The sequence below is a fragment of the Sprattus sprattus genome (genome assembly GCF_963457725.1).
Source record: "Sprattus sprattus genome assembly, chromosome: 19".
In the NCBI taxonomy this organism is placed as follows: domain Eukaryota; kingdom Metazoa; phylum Chordata; class Actinopteri; order Clupeiformes; family Clupeidae; genus Sprattus; species Sprattus sprattus.
Window position 1 is genome coordinate 6,966,493 of NC_137917.1, and position 20,387 is coordinate 6,986,879.

A 20,387-nucleotide genomic window follows, 5' to 3' on the forward strand; every position below is an offset into this window, starting at 1 on the left:
AGATTCAGATTGAAAAAGACACACAAAGACACATGTTCAATGTGAGAGATGAAGAGAGGAGAGAGAGAACAAGCAGCAGTGGTGTGTAAAGACTAACACAGACCTGAGGCTGTGTAACGATAAGAGACTTAAATCCATAGTAATGACTTAGACTTGGGGCGCGGGTAAGACGACATCGTGTCAGATGGCTACCAAGGTAATACTATTATCTCACGCTAAAGTCACATCAGGTACTGGCTAATAACACAATCTGCTCTAACATACTTATCCAAGGCTTTCACACTTTCCTAGATAAAATGCCAAAAGACTCCACAGCTGCTCCAATTATCTTTCCAACCATTCTCAAACAAAGGAGCATGAAGCAATGGTCAAGTCAAAGGTAATTAGCATACAGTTTAGAGATCTGTCTTTTGAAACTTTAAATTATAAGATTCAATTACTATCACAAAGTCTTTGAATTTGACACCTAAAAGAATATATTTCTGGACCCCTCATAGCATATATCTCTGACTATTGCTTAGCGTCACAATTGCCACCAAGTAAACCAAGTAAATGAACACTATTTGCACACATCATGTCATGTCTGGGAGCAGTGGAACCTTAAGAGGTCAGGTTAAGACATCTGCTGTAAATACTGTGAAATAGCCTGGTTGGCTGCACTTGTGTGTGTGTGTGTGTGTGTGTGTGTGTGTGTGTGTGTGTCGGTCTTCCTATGGTTAATCAGGAAGTCAACAAAACCACAGAATATGGGACACTGACTGACCGAAGATCTTGTCGATGGAGGTGTTGGAGGGCAGGGTGCAGTTGAAGATGGAGAACTGCCTCTTAAGGCGCTGCGGGACGTCATTGCGGCCACCTCCAGGGTGGATCATGGCCGCCAGGAACTGGATGTCCACGATGTTGGTGAACTCGCCCGGCTTCTCCAGGTTGTAAAAGCCGTTCTGCTCCATCAGCTGACGCACAATCTCATTGGTGACCTGTGGTTGATAGCATTGGCAAACACACAAACACACACACACATATGAGAGAGATTCTGTTTAAAATAAAGCTGTCACAAAGTAAAGTTGTATTAATGGGTGTCATCATAACAATACTTTGCAGGAACTTTATCTCCATGGAGACCACACGGGAAACTCTTTGAAAAAGAGGACACCATAAAAGAGAGAGGAAACCGTAGTGTGTGATACATTCTCATGTTTCTTTAACATGCTGCATCAAAGCCAGCCATCAAACACTACTCCCAACCCACATGTGTGGCGGTCTGTCTTTAATAATGGATCAAATACCATCAGTTTGACAGGACTGGTTTGACATGACAGGTTGTTGGATCTTCTTCAGAATCCAACTGTTGAAGCAACATTTTGTTGCTTTATAATTCCTTTTTCTGGTATTGACTGGTATGAAAACGAGATACATTTTGAACATGTTATGATAGAGTTGTTCTGTTCTGTTTAGCTTTGTGATGGTGGGAGTGTCTCATATGAGCACCCTCTTGATATGTATACTGTGTGTGTTACATAACAGAAAATGTTGCATATGTTGTTGCAAGTGTAATGTGAGGAGCATGTCTGTCTCATGTGTGTCTGTGGGAGTGGGAGTGTGTGTGTGTGTGTATGTGTGTGTGTGTTGTGCATTCACCTGATCCCCCCACTCATTGATGACAGGCATGTTGATGTCATCCACAAAAATGGACATCTTCTTCCCTGCTGGAGGCCCGTAAGTGGTGCCCATCCGCTTATCCACATAGCTCTCCAAAGTCCTCTACAATCACACAAAGGTCAGCGTCACAGCAGGATGTGTTTATGGCTCATCTTAAGTGTAGGGTGTGTGTGTGTGTGTGTGTGTGTGTGCGGATGTCTGTTACTGTGTCTGTGTATGTCTCTCTCTCTCTTTCTGTTTTCTTGTGTGGACATGTGTGTGTTTGCGTGTGTGTGTGTGTGTGTGTGTGTGTGTGTGTGTGTGTGTGTGTGTGTGTGTGTGTGTGTGTGTGTGTATGTGTGCGTGTGTGTGTGTCTGTGTGTGTGTGTGCATACGCATAATTGTTTGTGAGTGGGGTGGTGGTGAGTGTGCATGTAAGTCCATGCGATAACTCATTCTCATAAAGGCGCATACACAGCACACGGTGATACCACGGCTGTCAACATGTTAACATACTGTTCTGGACACAGGAATACAACCCAGCAAGAAAAGGTGGAAATGTCAGTTCACTATTAGGCGCATGGACTCCCCACATGTCACTGAGGTGGATTTTATACTCTTGTTAAAACAGAATAAAAAAGAAAAGCCATTTTACCAATCTCAAAACCATTTGATTTCCATTCAATACCTAATGATAGTCGTTCTAGTTCATCACGGCAAAGATGCACTTTTACAAAGAACCTCAGAGATAGGGGGGAGAGAGAGAGAGAAATAGAGAGGCACTTTGGTGTTTACCTGGAACATAAGTGGGGTGGTAGCTGAGGAGAAGTTGACACTTTTAGCCGTGTGTGTCTCGGGGTCGTACTTGGACATGTACGCTTTGATGATGACCGTCTTGGCGGTGCCCTGCTCACCAATAAGAAGTACAGCCTGGGGAAAGGGAAACGCAGGGGCGGGGCAGCCAGCCAATCAGCCAGGGACCTGAACTACACCAGCTGATGGTGACACCAGTCCTAGCTTAATCTTGTAAACACTACTTTTACTTTAAGACATCGTCAGAACAGCTCCACTTACTCTGTTTATTTTCAACTGTGTGTTGGAACTGTTGATGTCTAAGACAAGACTATATGACTGTATATATTGACCGTATTGGCATTATTCTTTAGTAATACTGCAGATGCTATTTAAAACCAGAGTGTGTCAAATCGGGTCATGTTCAGGAAAGCGAGTGTGTGAGTTTGTTATTATTGGCACTGATGGCTGTGTTCCTATGAGGTGAAAGACCCCTTACTGCTTCACCAAGTACTTCATTAACATATAGGCAGCTGGTACTCACTTTGCCCTGTTTGGCAATGGTCTTGATAAGGAAGTCTGTGCGAATATTGTCCACGTTGGGCACCAAGATGGAGCCGTATTCTGGCGTGCTGTCGATAGGGTAGATGTACTCCTCCACACATGTGTTCCAGTGCACCCACTGACCTGAGTTCAGACCACACACACACACACACACACACACACACACACACACACACACACACACACACACACACACACACAACCACACACACAACCACAGACAACACATAAGAATACAAAATAAAGAATAAAATGAACTAACATGCATGATGAGGATAATATATAGAAAATTATACAGATAATTATTTTTTAATATATATTTTTTATATATTCTTATCTATTGTAAATAGTAATATTTAAACACAAACACACATATGTATATATATAAAAAAAGTAGAAAACAGTATGAGTAAAAACAATTATATTGCAGTCACATATCAGAAAAGGTTCGGACATGCATATAAAAAAGGACATTGGCATTCTTATCATGTCTGCTTATACTACTCATTTGATGCACCCTCATTATCACGGATTATTTCCACCTGTTGCCGTGTCAACACTAAATCAAATGCTTCCATTAAAACTTCCATTTCATTTTCATTTGATCAGATGTGAAGCCGCTTTAGGTGGGTGAGCATCAGGTGGTTATGAGAGAGATAAAGTAAATAGAGTAAGGAAGCTAAGGTGAAACTATAGATGTGTGTGTGTGTGTGTATGTGTGTGTGTGTGTGTGTGTGTGTGTGTGTGTGTGTGAGTGTGTGTAGGGGGGGGTTACGAGTGACTCACCATCTGCAGCCACGTGGAAATCAAACATGGTGTCCTCACTGTGGGACGGGATGTCCGGCAGGTCCAGGTGGACGCTGTCATGGCAACGGAGCCAGTGCTCCATCTTCTTTCGATCGTCGAGCTCTAGCAGAGCCCCGACGCTCCACATGAGCGAGAACACGTACAGACGCTCCAAGTGTTTCTGAGACACCTCACTACCCTGCTCCTACACACACACATACACACACACACACACACACACACACACATATATGAAATACAATATACAACAGACAAATTACACACACACACACACACACACACACACACACACACACATTACTGAAAATACATCACATTCACACACACACACACACAAGCAATACACACAATAAACAGATAGACCTGAGGGGCAAAAAACATGTCTGTACATGTAGTGTTTCTGTGCATAGGATTGTGTCCGTATATATATATATGTATATATGTGTGTGTGTGTGTGTGTGTGTATGTGTGTGTGTGTGCACCTTGGGTGGTATATGTCCTGCAGTATGCTGATGCTCTGCATGCCTCCAGCATGTCAATTTTAAAGTGCAGGGCCTATGATCATATATACTGTATATATATATATATATATATATATATGTACTGTATGTGTGTGTGTTTGTGTGTCTATGTGTGTGTGAGTGTGTTTGTGTCATTTATGTGTGTGTGTGTGAGTACCTTGGGTGGTATAAGGCCCTGCAGCATGCTGATGCTCTGCATGATAATGAAGGCCTCCAGCATGTCCATCTTGTATTGCAGAGCCTGCGTGGAGTAGCGGTAGAGCTCCACGAACGAGCTGGAGAACAGATCCCTCAGCACGTCAGCCTCCTGGGCAGAGCGACGCTTCAGCCAGCCCTGACCAGATGAGCAAACACACACTTTACACACACACACATACATGCAGACTTCACATCAACACATTCACATTACATACAGTATATACACATTCACACAAACACATACACACACACAAAAACACACACACACATACAAATACACATACACACACACATTGCATACAACACACACACACACACACACACACACACACACACACACACACACACATATTGTGAGCCCAACAGAACCCCTCACCTCCAGAATGGGGTCCCAGCTGAGCACTGAGGAGCTCATGAACACCATGCCGTTTCGGGAGACGGTAGCGGGGGAGGCGTTGTCGATGTTGTGTGGCTCAAACACAACCTTACAGTTGGTCGCCATGGGGATCCGGTCTCCGTTGGCCAGCGTCAGAGTCCGGTTGTCGTCCAGAACCGAGTTCAGGTTCTCAATCCAGATGGCGTCTACAGGCCCGTCCAGGACAATCCAGATGTGCTCACCTGCAGAGAGGGGGAAATTGATGGTAGGCAAAGTGGAAGTGAAAGGAGGGGATAGCATTGAATCTTTTATGAATGTAAGTGAAGACATTCACAGAGAGAATATATATCTTATTCAGAGGGCCTGACATAGTGCAGGGGTGAAAATCTGGTCAAATTGAATATGAATTTAATCATGTGGAATAAACGCTCTTGGGCTAACTAGACAATAATGCATTTTTTAAGATCCAGAACATTCCATCCCCAGCCCAATGTGCGGTATTGGGAGAGGTGCTGAGACAGGACATTAGAGTTGCTGGCGGCTGACTTCCAGCCGGTAGGCTACTTTAGAAAGGATAGCCTAATTCATGTCAGACCTTTCATTACTTCTACTGCTAAAAAAAACTAAACATGTAAGCCTGATGAAATGATTTCAGTGAGAGGTGGGCATATTCTTTGAGATTCATCATGGTCCAGGGTCTTTTCTGCCTCTACTCTTTACATCATAATAATGTTATGTTACAGTGGGGAATATCTGCTTGAAAGGTGTTATGGTAAAATAAAATTGTCTGATCTACATTTGTGTTCTCCCATGACCATTTTCCTATGTTCTCCATGCCAGCATTACTGCAGGTGCTACCTTTTACATCCCCTCAGACATTTCCCTTGAAAAACACTTATGTTGTTCCAACACCCACCCCCACCCCCACCAACCCACCCAGCCTACCCATACTACCATTTCAGCTTTGCTCTTTTTACTATTAAGGCATTTCTCTGGCTGTCTCTCTTTCCCCCTCCCTCCCTTTCTCTCTCACACTCTCACACACACAGAGGTGTCTCTGTCCTCAGTATGTCTATTATACTTTTCTTTTTACTCAGTCTTTCCCCCTCAACTCTATATTCCTTTAGTCTCATCCTCTCTCTCTCTCTCTCTCTCTCTCTCTCTCTCTCTCTCTCTCTCTCTCACACACACACACACACACACACACACACCTTTTTTAGCTCTCAGTGTTTTCCTCCACAGTGTGGAGAAGATCCCGTCTGTCCAGTCGTTGGTAGCCACGTCCAGCCGGCCAAACATCTGAGGAGCAGTGATCGCTTTGGGGTTCATCCGCATCTCCCTGTGAGGCTGGCCACAGTCTGCAATCACACACACACTCACACACACACACACACACACACACACACACACACACACACACACACACACACACACACACACACACACACACACACACACACACACACACACACACACAGTGAGACGAGCTCTGGGATTGGACAGCAGTCTTAATGAGACGAGCTCTGGGATTGGACAGCAGTGTTAATGGGATGAGTTCTGGGATTGGACAGCAGTTTTAATGAGACGAGCTCTGGGATTGGGCAGCAGTCTTAATGAGACGGGCTCTGGGATTGGATGGCTAAAACGTGACTAACCACTCATGGCCCTCATAAGGGTGTGGATGCAGGTGGTCTTTCCAGCTCCGCTGGGTCCTAGTGCCATCATTCCATGTCGGACCAGCTGAGTCTCAAATAGCTGGATTACCTTCAGCTTCCATGGAGGATGGCTGATAAGACCAGCTTCAGCAACCTGTAGGAAAGACCAGCACACAGGGAGTTAGTCAGGAGCCCAGCTTCAGACACCTGTAGAAAAGACCTGTTCTAAAATAGGTCCTTATAAGACAAGCTTCAGAGATCACTCTTAGCAACTTGGATACCCCCTTAGAATGCCAGAGCATGTACACATCCTAAATGAAGTAAAAGTGCATGTGCCCCTTAACTGATTACTGTGATAATCCAGCCATGTCCTAAATTCTTTTAATGGTACCTAAAATTCTAAAACTTTCTTCCAGAAGGTTCTAACCTGTTTATCGATGGCTGCCTCCAGGTCTGGGTAGCCTGCTTTATCCAGCTGAATTCCAGGGAACAAGTCCTCTATCAGGCTCAAGAACAGAGGTTCGTCCTCATCAATCTGCCACACAAACACGCACAATGTGGCCTCAGAGACAATACCACAATAATCCTCAATCAAACACAGAACAAGACAGATAAAACAAAAAGAGACACATAGCCACTAAGGGGCACTGAAAGTAGAGTCCTCAGTCTCTCTCTATCTCTCTCTCACACACACACACACACACACACACACACCCACACCCACACCCACACACACACACACACCCACACCCACACCCACACCCACACCCACACACACACCCACACCCACACACAGCTCAGTGACCTTGCAACTGTAGTCCTACATTTCCCTTTATGGAACCCCCTCTCTTTGACTCTCTCTCTCTCTTTATCTCGCTCTCACACACACACAGCAACTATCATTCTAAATCTTCCCCTCTCACACACACACAAAAAATGAATTAGGTGACATTTGAATTGATATTATGAGCTCACCACCTGAACACACACACACACACACACACACGCACACACACACACACACACACACACACACACACACACACACACACACACACATACACACACACATACACACACACACACACACACACACACACACACACACACACACACAGGCACAGAGGGGACTGTAGGCACAGCCCTCAAAGCACCAAAAGAGACAAGGACCACTCATTGACTTTGTAGTTTGCAGGTCAAACACAGGCACAGCCAACTCAAGGCTAGACACAAAGACCACAGAGTCATATAGTACCGAAAAGCCCCAGCAGTGTGTTCTTTAAACGGAACAAGCACTTGACATGCCCCCTGTTCCTGTGAGTGGATGACAGGGGAGAGGGGGGTCAGTGCGGTTCTGTACGGTCCGCTGGACTCACCAGTTTGGACAGGTTCATGTCCCTTAGGACCCTCATGACAATGGTGGACTCTGTGTCGTTAGGATTGGCTCGCTTGGCTGCTCCCAGGGTACGCAAAACAGACAGGATGTTCCTCAGGCCAAAGTCATAATGTACCTGTGTATATAGACACACATGAACAACAGCCACATACACACAAGGACACACACACACACAGAGTTAACAATACATCACTTCAGAGGTGGAATGTATTTGAGTGCACACTTCAGAGACTTCTCCGTCTCCCTGGAGACAACAGAAGCAGTTTTCATTGCTGAAATTGAGCTCTTCACACAGAGGCTCTTTCACTTGGCAGGTCTGTCTCTGATTTATTGGCCCATCTCCTTTCACCTTTTGTTCCTGACCTATGTGTTAACAGGTGCCAATATCATATTTTACTTCCCAATCCAAACTGCCATCACAAGGGCGGTGTGTGTGTGTGTGTGTGTGTGTGTGTGTGTGTGTTTCTCTGTGAGCGCACCTGTTTGGAAAGTTGCTCCTCACACAGCTTGTAGAGAGTGAAGAATTTGCGGGCCAGCTCGATGTTGTCGATGAAGCCACAGCTGGCCAGCTTGACGCGGATGATGATCTGCCGGTCCGGGACCATCATGGCCACCGAGCGGAAGTTGATCTTCAGGTTCTCGGGGAGTTCCTGACGTCCGGCATAACCTGGGTTCTACAGTCAGGGACATCAGAGTGAGATGAGAACGTCATTATTCACCATTTAGTGAAGTTCAGTACCTAGTTATCAGTGCTTTACACATCATAGAAAACAAGGTACCCCGTCCACAGTTAACACTTCCAACCCAGAGGGCTTTTTTTGACTCTGTTAGGTAGTCTGCCATGCCTGATATTTGTGTATATTTCACCTAACTAAAAACCATTAGGCAAAAGTGGAATTTATGATTATATTCTAGAACAACTCAGCAATAATAAAATGAGAGTAAAAGAAATGTAGTAAAAAAAGTTTTTATTAAAATTAAATCTAAAGACACTAAAATTAACTCTAGCTTTAGAGGTGCTCAGACTTTTTACAAAAAAACACATTGTAAATATTTTGGAAGTTTTCTTTTTTACTCTGAACCTTGTAAACATATGTGTTTGCTCCACATAGGTGAGTTTAGCATTCAGAAAGTGTGTGTGATTTCTACACTTATTATAAGAATTTTACAAGGTGACACTTTTTTCCACCTAGACCACTATGCATATTGATGAAAGAGGTGTAAACTGCCCTGTGAGTGCCCCTCCCCAGTATGGCTCACCTGTCAGTGGCCCACTTGTCAATGGCCCTGGACTGTCATTGTGGCTATCTCTCCCCCACAACCATCAGCTTTGAAAGTAGATACAAGAAATTGCAAACAAGCTTGGTGCATAAGAAGGTGAATTTAATAAGGTGCATAAAAGTAAAGGCATAGTAGGTACATAAAATCAGGTGCATAAAAGTAGGTACATAAAGGTAGGCATCATTCACCATGTCCTCGCTTGGGTCACTCATGTGCACATTCCATGATATGGTTTGGTACCTGTCTCTTACCATCACATCTGCCACAAAAGGGATGGAGAAGTTGGTGTTTCTCCTCCAGTAGTCAGAAATGTGATCCAGCTTGATCATGCACATGCAGAAACCAGTCCAATGTATCTGTAGAATTCAGCAACTCCAACATCAACCCATTTGTACTTTACACCTCTGGCAATGCTCCTAGCAGCTTGCTTGTTGGTGTTCTGGCAGAGGGTTTCCACAGCATCCTCTGAAAAGAACAACTTGAAGAGGTCTAGAGGAGTGTGGTTGTCTGCTGCATTCAGCTGCACACCAGGCTCCCTTGCAGGAAAAAACCTCAGTGCTGATGGAGTTGCATCATTGTCACCCTCTGACTTCCATGACGACAGATCTGGGTTAGGCTGACAGCGTGATCTCTTCCTTGGCGGTGTAGGTGCAATGTTCTACAAGTTTCTGTAATAAAGTAAAATAAAATTAACTGTTGCTCTTTCATTTTATGTTCGGGCATTGTAACACATATCACTTTAGCGCTCTAACGACTACAGTTTCGATCACAAACACCTCCTAGTTTTGATTCACACCTACCATACGCGTCATAATTACACTAACGACTACCCACAGTAGTAAGACACGTTTTTAGCGATTGCAATTTACATCATCCGCTGCAATATAGTCACCATGTAGTTCTATGTTTTAATAATCTCAGAACAGACAACAATCGTTTATATGTGCAGCCTGTTATCATTTACCCAACTCTGTTAATTAAATATGTTTTCTACTATACAATAGTCTTAGCGACATAAAGTGATTTAATCGCTCTGCAAATAGTAGCATAGGCTACTAAACATTCCATTCAACTCATAGCATACCGACGTGCATTTTACTCGCTATAACAGTAAGACACGTTTGCATTTTTACATCAATGGCTGCAATATAGTCACCAAGTATGTTTTACTTATGGTATATCAGCACAGACAACCAACTCGAAACGTCAACAACAATCGTTGATATAGCCTAACATCATTAACGCAACTCTGAGAATTATATTCTACCACAATAGTCTTAGAAGCATAAAGTAATGTATTCACTATGCAAACAGTAGCATAATAAAATATTTCGTTCAACTCAGAGGAGCATTTTACTCCCTATAAGTTAATCAACAGCATTCATTACAAGAGCTAGGTGAACAAATAAACAAATAAAACTTACTCAACAGGGATATCCTCAACGGGGTAAAGACGAAGCTCAAAGTGCATGTGTTCATCTTCCATATCGTCATCGCTCTCATCCGAGGATGTGGTTTCCTCCTCGCTGACTAGGTCTTCTTGAATTTGGCGCAAGGCTTCGGCAGCAGAGAAGGAGTTCGCCATCGTGTATCTCTTCAGTCCAAATGTAAACATCCTAACATGCTGCCTTGTTTATACGGAAAAATGGGGCGTTTTCTCACGTTTTACTGCAACGTCATTACCCAATAGCGATCGGAGATTTACCATGATCTTATCATATGAATAGCCCTAATCCGCTAATGGGTGGGCAATCACAGGTTGCTTATACACTCTGAGAGAGAAATATGCAAGGCTTTACCTGTATTCTCCTTACAAAGTGCTCATTCATTTGTTTGTTTCGAACTGGATATATTTGAAAACTAGAAGAATCAAGCTTTCTCAGGGTGTTAGTTTTATGTTTGGAGGACTAAAACTCGCGGAGATTTTACATTCTATTAATAGAAATACCACCAAACGCCCCACGGGCGCAGATCGTTTTGGAAGGGTTAACACCTGGTCTTGGGTGGTGGTACAATGGGTATTACTCCGAATGGTCAAATATTGCTGTAAATTGCCCAATTATTGTCTCTTCATTTACATTTCATTGCATAAATTCAGTCAGTTGGCAGACACTTTTACCCAAAGCGATATATAGTATACTGATGCTCTAACACATCATTCCCCATCCACAGCAGGCTACAGCTGACTAAAACAGATTAGGCTTATTTTGCATAAAGGGGCCTGAGGCTTGTGCTGTTTGGAATACATTTCTGTGGTGGAGAAATTATAATTCAGATAAAATTTCTGCAGTTGCTAAAAAACATAATAACTTTTGAAATCACCCCATTTGCGTTCCATTAGCCCGACACATTTGTTTAACGTCTGATGACTGTGAACATTTGGTTTTTCCGGAGGTGGAGCGGAAGTGTTTGATTAACCCAGAGAGGAAGAGGTGCTCACCATAGTGAGGAAAATGCCAAACTCAGGGTTCATCTCCACGTTGTCACCGTCGGTGAACAGGAAGTTCTTGCGGCGCTCTTTCTTGCAGGTGAGCACGATGGCAATCTGCTGCGCCGCCACAGACAGGACTGGCAGGTCGATACGGTTAAACTCGTCAAAACAGCCCCAGGAACCCGACTGGGCCAAACCTGGTAAACAGGAGAGAGACATTTAGCCAATTATATATATTCCTTCAGCAGATGTTCTAATCTAAAGATATCCACAGGCAGACTATTTGAGGGCCATGGGAGAGAAGCAAATTCGATTCTGCGGAGTACTCGATTCTGATCTATCTTAAACCCTCAATCCCTTTAAAGCAGCAATAAGGAGTTTAGTTCCACAACTAGCAACCGTACTACCTAAAAGGCATGCAAAAATCTTGCAAACACCACCAACAGCCAAGTTGACACTGATAGAAGCTTGCCAACACACTAACTGGTTTATTTTGGCAGTATAGATGGCAATGTCATGCTGTGAAAGCTTTTCTTCCATGTTTGCAGGGTGTTCCAGCCTGGAACCCTCAAACCCTTTGGAAAGATATCAGGTACAGCATGCACACACCAGTGACATGACTTTTCTTCAACCTGATCACCTCACACCTGCGATTTTCAAAAGTGTTACTGAGGAGAGTAGCCTAGAGAAAAAAATAGGCTGCAGTGGAGTGGGAGGCTGAGGGGGTTCACCTTTGAAAATCCTGCCCAGGCCTCTGAAGTCCATCTGGTCGGAGCAGTTGAAGACCACCACATACTTGCCCAGGCAGCGGCCCATGTCCTTGGTGGTCTCGGTCTTCCCTGTGCCCGCAGGGCCAGCAGGAGCCCCACCCATACTCATGCCCAACGCCTGGGCCAGGGTGATGTAGCATCTGGAGAACAACAGACACACACATGCACATGCACACACACGCACAAACGCACAAACGCACATACACCCATACACAAACACACACAAACACCCATACAGAAACACAAAGCTCAACTAATGAATAAACATATACTGTGTGAGCATGTGTGCGCATGTGCGTGCCTGTGTGTGTGTTTGTGTGTACAAAAGAGTCTGCTGCGTTTGCACACCTGTCTGTTAAAGGTGTAATGACCAGCCTGTCTGTGCAGCCGAGGAACTCATTTTGGTAGACGAAGTTCACGTCAGTGATGTTGATGAGCATCTTATCCCCGTCCTCGCTGAAGTAGAAGCGGCACTGTTTCAGCCACTCAAAGTCACTCACGCTCTTGATGTGCAGGCGACACTGAGGGAGACAACCAGACAGAGGCATAGATGGATGGGGCTTTACTCATGATAACACCTAGCCACAGAACCCCTGCTCTGTTTGGGCTGTGGTTTTACTAAAATACAGTGAGTGTGGTCCTGGCCATGAATGAAGCCATTAGATACACTCAATCCAGCCCAGAGGAGGAGTGAGTTACTATTACCCTAGAACAGATATTTCATTAGAGATACATACAGTATAACGAAGGCATTCAGAGAAAGATTGAGAAAAACAAAAAGAATGCCAGTGTTTGGGAAGGGGCAACCTAATGCACCCTTAGTGTAATCCCAAGAAACTGTAGTCATCTAATGTGGTCCAGAGACCAAAACACTGAAAGAAGTTTTTAAGAGGAGAATGTGAACGTGATTCAAGGGCAAAGCAGTTACCACTTATTTGTGAAAGGCACCCTTAGGCACTTTGCTGCACTCCTCATTGAAATGCTGTGCTGGTGTAAAACAAGAGCTATTACCACCAAGTCCATTACTGCATCGATTCATGTACCTGCAATTGGCTTTGCAACCAAATTTGCTTCACAGTCATTTGCTAAGAAAAACGACAGGGCATTATGATTAAATGTTTGCAAAAGGCAAACAATGGGACTGGCTAATACAGAGTGTGGCACCAAGTGGTTTTTCTGTATGTTGGGCCCAAATAGCGCTGAAAAGAAAAGTCTTGTGTTTCTCTCGACCTATAACCAAAACTGGAATTTTGGAATGTTTGTAGTTTCTCAAAAAAAAGACATTTTAAATGTAAAAATCAGCAGAAGACCTCTGAAGGTCATTGGATGAAGTACAATTACTCAGCTATTCAGCTATTGTACTGATGGCATTGAACTAAGACAAAAAACAAATTGGGTTCAAACTCTCAAGCCCTCATTTGCAGACAAGAGTCAATGTCCATTGATCTCTGAAGCCTCCCCACTCACTAGGTCATCAAAGATGTCCCTTTGGTGCACGTGGATGGTGATAAGGGTCTCGTATTTGGTGCGCTCCACCGGGCCCAGGTCTCTGGTGGTCATGTCGATCAGGGTGTTGAGCAGCTCCAGGAAGGACTGGTTGGTCTTGGTCATGATCTTGCGGTCATAGCGAGCGTTGGTCAGGGCCTCCTCAGCATCCCTGGTCCAGATCATCTGAATCCCCAGCAGACCAACCTATCGTGGAGACCACACAATGCTGACCCACTCCAACACATGAACTGTAACAGACCACAGCTAGCCTTGTTCATTATTTGGAAACTGATTGCTTATTAGTATAATTTCATCAATTAAAACTGTAGTCAATTACAGTCAACTTACTGATCAAATTCAGTTTTAATGCAATGTGTAATGTAATGTAATGCATATGTTACTTCGGGAAGGAAGCATATCAATGTCTATGTATAAGGTTATATACATATTTTATATTTTACTTATTGTAGTCCAGGACAGAACGTTTTAGAGCCCTCTTAGCAGCTGTGAGGTACCTGTGCTGGATATGAGTTTAGGAACTCGATGAGCTGGAATCCGGTCTCCTGGATGGCTAAGGCCGCCTGGTGGATAACCAGGTGTAGGGAGCGCTGCGACTCCTTCAGCAGAGCGTTGAGCCACACCTCCACGTTGCCCTCCGCCGTCACGGGCCGGTCCAGCTCCACTGTCTCCCCCTCTCTGGATGAGATGGCTAGAATGCGGTCATACATCTGCGGACACGGACCAATCAGGGAGAGCAGTCATCAGTCGGAGAAGACATGATCAAGTCAGAGAGGGCATTCAGTAAGAGTATGATCGTCAAAAATACCTTTAGGAACTATGGGAGGAGCTAATTTCAAGGTGATCACATTGAAATGTTAATTGACAACACTGAATACAATATCAATATTTAAATACCTGAATACAATAAGTGAATCAATACACATCATTTTACAGCAGCAGTAAGGAGTTTTGGCTTAAAACTAGCGCGCTAACTATATAAAAACCATGCAAAAGCCTTGCAAATACCAACAGCAGCATACCTAGTACTGTTTAAAGTGTGCTAGCATACCCAAACTGGTGTTGAGTGATATAGTTGCGATGTCATGATGAGAAAGCTTTTGTTACTTTTTCACAGAGTGGTCTGAAACGAACCACAGAACTACACAATGAACCATAGAACTGCATAGCCTGCCTGGCTTTTGGGAATGACAGGTGTGTTCATCTGTTCTTCACATGACCATGTACCAACAGAATGAATTTGAACATGATACCAAAACTAGTTGCCTAAAAGAACATACAAAGTAAAACTTATATAGTAAAAAAATGTTGCATAGTGTTACTTTAAGGCAAAGTATCAACAATATAAATGAAACAATTAGTATTCCCTCACATTAATATGCACTTTTTATGATGGTTAATAGGAGTCTTCAGCTACTTTAGTTTTGAGTTCAAAACAAAAACAACCAAGAGAGATGCCTGTTGAAGAAGTGGAGGGACAGTATCACAAGAATCGTAGCAGGACAGTACCTTGTCATGGAAGCGCACACATTTGATGTTGTCAAAGATGTTGAGGAGGTGGGCCTGGATGGTGTGCGAGTCGGAGGCTTGGCCCAGAATCTCCAGCAGGGCAGGGTCCGACACGAAGAAGAAGCGCGGGAACAGGAGTCGCTTCTTCTCCAGGTAGCTGCAGTCACACACACAACACATGCTTAGGGGGTTTTATGAGGAACTACCAGGCTAAACCCATATTGGATATTCTCTCGTCTCAAACTATCTTAAGATAAGCTTGTGCACAGATAGCCAGTGAGGAACCCTGTCTGTTGTGAGAATGTGTAACTGACTCAGTGAAGACCCCTGTCTGTGCTGAGAATGCTTAACTGACCCAGTAAGGGACTTCTGGCAGATCTCCAGCTGCTCCAGAAGGTGGGGCAGCAGCTGTCCCATTGTCTCGTCCCCCACGCAGGACTGCACCACGTTGGGCATCTCATGGGCACGCGTCATGATCTTCACCCACGACTTATCAATGTTGGAGAAACGCTTCGCTTCCTGGAGACCACAGCTCATTCTGTTTAATTATATCCGTTATCTCTTCATTTTCCAATCATACGTTGTGCTGTATGAGCTATGTTTATAAACATTCTTTAGTTTTTAAACTCTACATTATATGCACTTTGCATCACAACAGTTACTTCTACAATGTATTTACAATTGGACATTTACTTTAGGCAGTTGCTTAGCGATGTCTCCACCCACAAACACAGCCTCCAAATAGATCCAGAGGTTCTGAACGGTCATCCAGTTCTCAATGATGTCTGTGGTGTTGGATAGGTTCTGGACCCACTTCTGGATCTGACCTTTGAAGGGAGTGTTGTATCTGTATGAACAAAAGAGTAAGAGGGGCATGAGAAGAGTACTATTGGTGAACAAACAATAAACTCACTCGGAGACAGTGTTATAGCGTAGCCGTTAAGTGTGCAGGAATCATAGTTAAATAAAAACAAATCATCCATAGCTTGGTTGCTAATAAATCAAGCCAATATAATTTCAATAAAGTGTAATCACTCAAGCATTCTCACACAAGATATGTCTTTTTCTTTTGTACCAGAGGGGAAGAAAAGTGAACATACTGCCTTGTAGTGCCTTGTATTAATAATTACCTCATATGAATCATGTACGTATATGTAAGCACTAAGCAGGAACATTGCTTTTCTGTGTTTCTGTGTGTGTGTAACCAGAGGTGATAAGAAGGGTTTAACTGACATCTTTACAAGACAGAAAGCATAGTAAGATATCCCTGGACGTTAGATATCCACCAAGTGGTTATCCCTGCTGACGCATTGTTTTGATGCCAGAGAGCGCTTAACTTGTATCTATATAAACCTTGTGTGATGTGTTTAATATTGCTTCCCTCTCGGATAGAGGGCCCGTGCTTCTCTCTGATCTGTCAAGACGTGGGTGAGCCCAATGTTGTTGTTGCCTAATAAATATACTTATACTGTATGCAACTCCAGAGTCCTGAGGTAACTTTTCACCTAACAGCACATACAAACAGTAGTGGCAAATGGGGCCAAGTGCAACTGCAGTTTCCACAGTATTTTTGTGTCTGCTATGAGACCAGACATGGCATTGTATTCTATGGTTGCTATGAGACCAGACATGGTATTGTATTATATGGTTGCTATGAGACCAGACATGGTATTGTATTATATGGTTGCTATGAGACCCGACATGGTATTGTATTCTGAGTGAAAATGCATCGTTTACTCTACTGAGGTTATGATTCCCTTTGACGATGCGATTGAGGAAGCATTTGAAAGGAAAGAGCTAAAGTTCGCATAACTGGTAGCGGAAGCAAGGGGAACAAGGTAGGCAAGCGCACACAAGACCAGTGGAGTGTTTTGTAGATAAATCACCTCTGTTGGATTTCAGTTTCCGAGGACAGGAACTCAAAGGAGCTTTAAAGGAGTTGTCTAAAGCTGCTGAAAAAGCAAGCCAGTGGTTGTGGCTGAGGCACTCGTAGACTACCTAGGGTCGTGGATGAACCTGAACCAACACTATAAGATAATTAAATGGTGTTGAGGCGAATGTGCTAGTGGCAAATGTGGCAGGTGGCATCATGAGTATGGAGGGGGGTTGGTCTGGGATGAAAAAAACCTCTTCTGAGCCTGGAGTTGTTGTTGGCCTAATTCAAAAACACTGATGAAGGAAGGTGCCTGCTTGAAAACCCTAGACACAAAAGTAGTCTTGTTGTTGTAGCGTTGTGGCGCCTGTTGTGGCGGTCACCAGTTGTAACATTGGTTAGGTTAGGACAGGTTGCTGGGTTTGAGTACTTGCATGTGACAGTAAGAGGATTGGGCACTGTGGTGAGTCCCCAAACCCTAGCACAAGGTATTTTCCCGTGTATAACTAAATTAACAAATTTAATTTCAACAATCTGTTAAACATTGACATTGTCAAAGGTTCAAACTGAAAGCTAGGTACAATCAAAGAGACCTCCAAAAAAACTATGTTCTTTGACTTTAAAATCCTGGAAGAGGTCCAGTGAGAGTGTGTGTGTCTGTGTGTGTGTGTGTGTGTGTGTGTGTGTGTGTGTGTGTGTGTGTGTGTGTGTGTGTGTGTGTGTGTGTGTGTGTGTGTGTGTGTGTGTTTGTGTGTGTGTGTGTGTGTGTGTGTGTGTGTGTGTGTGTGTGTGTTTGAGACGTGCCTGTTGCTCATGAGTGAGCCCAGAACCATGAGGCTGTCCTCCATGTTGGTGATGATCTCTGAGGTGCTGTCTCCACGAAGCAGCAGCTCCCCGCGCGTCTTAAAGTTGGCAAAGGTGAACGTCTTGTTGTCCCACTCTGCGATCACCTGCTTCAGCTTCTGCTCGATGTCACGCTCCTTCACGGCGCTGATGCAAATATCCTGCAAGCATCAGCAAAGAGGAGCAGCACAGACAAAAAAAACTTCAAGGAAGGATACCACAGGTAAGGTAACAGACCAAATAACAGGAAGAGCACGATAGATTGTGCATAAGACCACAGGCAACATTCAACACTCTCCCCTCTCAAAAATCTCATCAAGTTATTCATCAAATATTTACTCCTGAAGATTTCCCATTTTACTCCAAGCGACTCCAGGAAACCACATCGGCTCTAGATGGGAGGCTCTTAAGAGGGCGGCCAGAACCCGCCATATCTGCTGAATATTTTAGTGCGGCCTTTTAACAGAGCTCTCAGACAGAGACGTCTATACCTCGATCTCCTCCTTGTGCTTGAGGAGCGGCGCCTCCATGATGTTGCGGAGCTTGAAGGAGTCGGCCTCCACCTCGAAGACGTGGCCCGTCAGCTCGGTGATGCGTCGCCAGTGGCGTGGCATCATGGCTTTGTTGGTCATCAGCTCCAGCAGGGGGCAGCACTCACTGAATTCATCAATGGTCTTCTTCAGGTCCAGGAAGGCCTGCCACTCCTTCAGGGCCCGTGGGAGCTTACGGCAGCTGCAGAGGATCATAATTGTATTTTTTTGTTACAACACCAGCAATATTTTGGTGCACACTGTATGAGTGATTGAACAAGCATATGCATCTCTCTTACTCACACAACACACACCACACACACCACACACACACACACACACACACACACACACACACACACACACACACACACACACACACACACACACACACACACACACACACACACACACAACCCTGAAAATTGCTCTTTCCTCTTTCCCCACCACTTGTTTACCGAGTCTGAAAGTCTAGCAGCTCATTGTTGATCCTCTCGATGTGGATGTCTGCCCACAGGATGTCATAGTAGCTGTTCACTGTGTCAATGACGTTGTTGTAGAGACCATAGAGTTTCTGTAGGAGGGTCAGCTGCTTCCTGATCTCTAGCAGCTGAGGATGCTGGGTAACAGAAAGCCCAAAGAGTTCCTCCCCTCCCGTGTAGGTGGTGTACTTACGGTACAGGTTATCAAAGCGGTTCTAGGAAAAACAGCAATAGCAAAACAAAATGGAAAATAATCAATCAAATGCCAGGCCTAGTATCATGTCTAGATTTTTGGAAGACACTGGAATACATAAACATTTCATCCAGCAACACAACACCCTTGTGGATTGTAATTGTAAATGCATATATTCCTACACATATATCATATATTCCCATAACTATCAGATCCCTTAGTACCTGGAACATGATGAGTCGATCACTTGCATCTTGTGGAGCTAGTCCAACAACCATCGGCCCATCCTGAAAACAGCACGGGAACCCAGTTCAGTCAGGGCAGAACCAGCCACATGACATGATGTTATAATTATACGTAGTCAAAACAACTTTCATAGATTTTAGAGACAGTTTAGACATAGTATTCATGGATTTTTTTCCCACTTCTAAGTTTGTATAACAATTATTATTCCCTGGTGGTGTTAGACATGCACATTGCAAATTCACTAAGTTGAATATTTGATTGTTGAATATTTGACCAAAATATCGGCCAAATATCAGTGATTGGCCAACCTAAGCTATTAGAAGTTAGACTAGATATATATTAGATAGTGGATTCGGCCATAAAAGAATGCATATTGGTCAATCTCTAGTGAAGAATACTTTCTGCTCCAGAGCTGGTCACCTTGTCGTATTCCCCGTAGAAGTGGGAGCAGTCCTCCACGAAGGTGCGCACGTTACTGATGAGTTCGCCCCTGAAGTTGGGCTGCAGTGTCACCAGCTGATTCTGCACCTCAGTGCCGCGGGCCAGCAGCTTCTCCCAGCTGTAGCGCAGCGTGTCCACCTTCTCCACCTCCTCCTTCGCCACCAGCAGCTCGTACTTGTGCAGCATGGCGTAGGACTCCTGCCAGAGGGGGCAGGGGGCAGAGGTCAGAGGTCAATGGGAGGGGCAGTGGGAGGAGCAGGGGGTTAGAAGAGGAAAGTTAATCAAGTACAAAGTTAAGACACTCAGGAAAATCAGGAAAATCTAAGCTGGAACTA

General features: G+C 44.2%; 1 protein-coding gene across 3 annotated transcripts in view; it reads right to left on the reverse strand.

Annotated features, from left to right (window-relative positions):
* dnah5 (dynein, axonemal, heavy chain 5) overlaps nucleotides 1–20,387 on the reverse strand; it is a gene marked incomplete at both ends in the record, with an annotated part of 87,705 nt that overhangs the window by 48,184 nt on the left and 19,134 nt on the right. For all 3 annotated transcript variants that reach the window (XM_080858564.1, XM_080858563.1, XM_080858562.1), the window contains 25 exons: nucleotides 764–977; nucleotides 1,639–1,761; nucleotides 2,434–2,568; nucleotides 2,975–3,117; nucleotides 3,781–3,985; nucleotides 4,480–4,656; nucleotides 4,897–5,138; nucleotides 6,108–6,254; nucleotides 6,552–6,705; nucleotides 6,979–7,086; nucleotides 7,928–8,062; nucleotides 8,427–8,621; nucleotides 11,669–11,856; nucleotides 12,391–12,569; nucleotides 12,778–12,950; nucleotides 13,897–14,121; nucleotides 14,433–14,645; nucleotides 15,445–15,601; nucleotides 15,800–15,963; nucleotides 16,138–16,291; nucleotides 18,122–18,321; nucleotides 18,652–18,892; nucleotides 19,149–19,387; nucleotides 19,590–19,652; nucleotides 20,032–20,250. In XM_080858564.1, coding sequence (XP_080714690.1) covers nucleotides 764–977; nucleotides 1,639–1,761; nucleotides 2,434–2,568; nucleotides 2,975–3,117; nucleotides 3,781–3,985; nucleotides 4,480–4,656; nucleotides 4,897–5,138; nucleotides 6,108–6,254; nucleotides 6,552–6,705; nucleotides 6,979–7,086; nucleotides 7,928–8,062; nucleotides 8,427–8,621; nucleotides 11,669–11,856; nucleotides 12,391–12,569; nucleotides 12,778–12,950; nucleotides 13,897–14,121; nucleotides 14,433–14,645; nucleotides 15,445–15,601; nucleotides 15,800–15,963; nucleotides 16,138–16,291; nucleotides 18,122–18,321; nucleotides 18,652–18,892; nucleotides 19,149–19,387; nucleotides 19,590–19,652; nucleotides 20,032–20,250 — 4,393 coding nt within the window. The remainder of the gene's footprint in view (nucleotides 1–763; nucleotides 978–1,638; nucleotides 1,762–2,433; nucleotides 2,569–2,974; nucleotides 3,118–3,780; nucleotides 3,986–4,479; nucleotides 4,657–4,896; nucleotides 5,139–6,107; nucleotides 6,255–6,551; nucleotides 6,706–6,978; nucleotides 7,087–7,927; nucleotides 8,063–8,426; nucleotides 8,622–11,668; nucleotides 11,857–12,390; nucleotides 12,570–12,777; nucleotides 12,951–13,896; nucleotides 14,122–14,432; nucleotides 14,646–15,444; nucleotides 15,602–15,799; nucleotides 15,964–16,137; nucleotides 16,292–18,121; nucleotides 18,322–18,651; nucleotides 18,893–19,148; nucleotides 19,388–19,589; nucleotides 19,653–20,031; nucleotides 20,251–20,387) is intronic.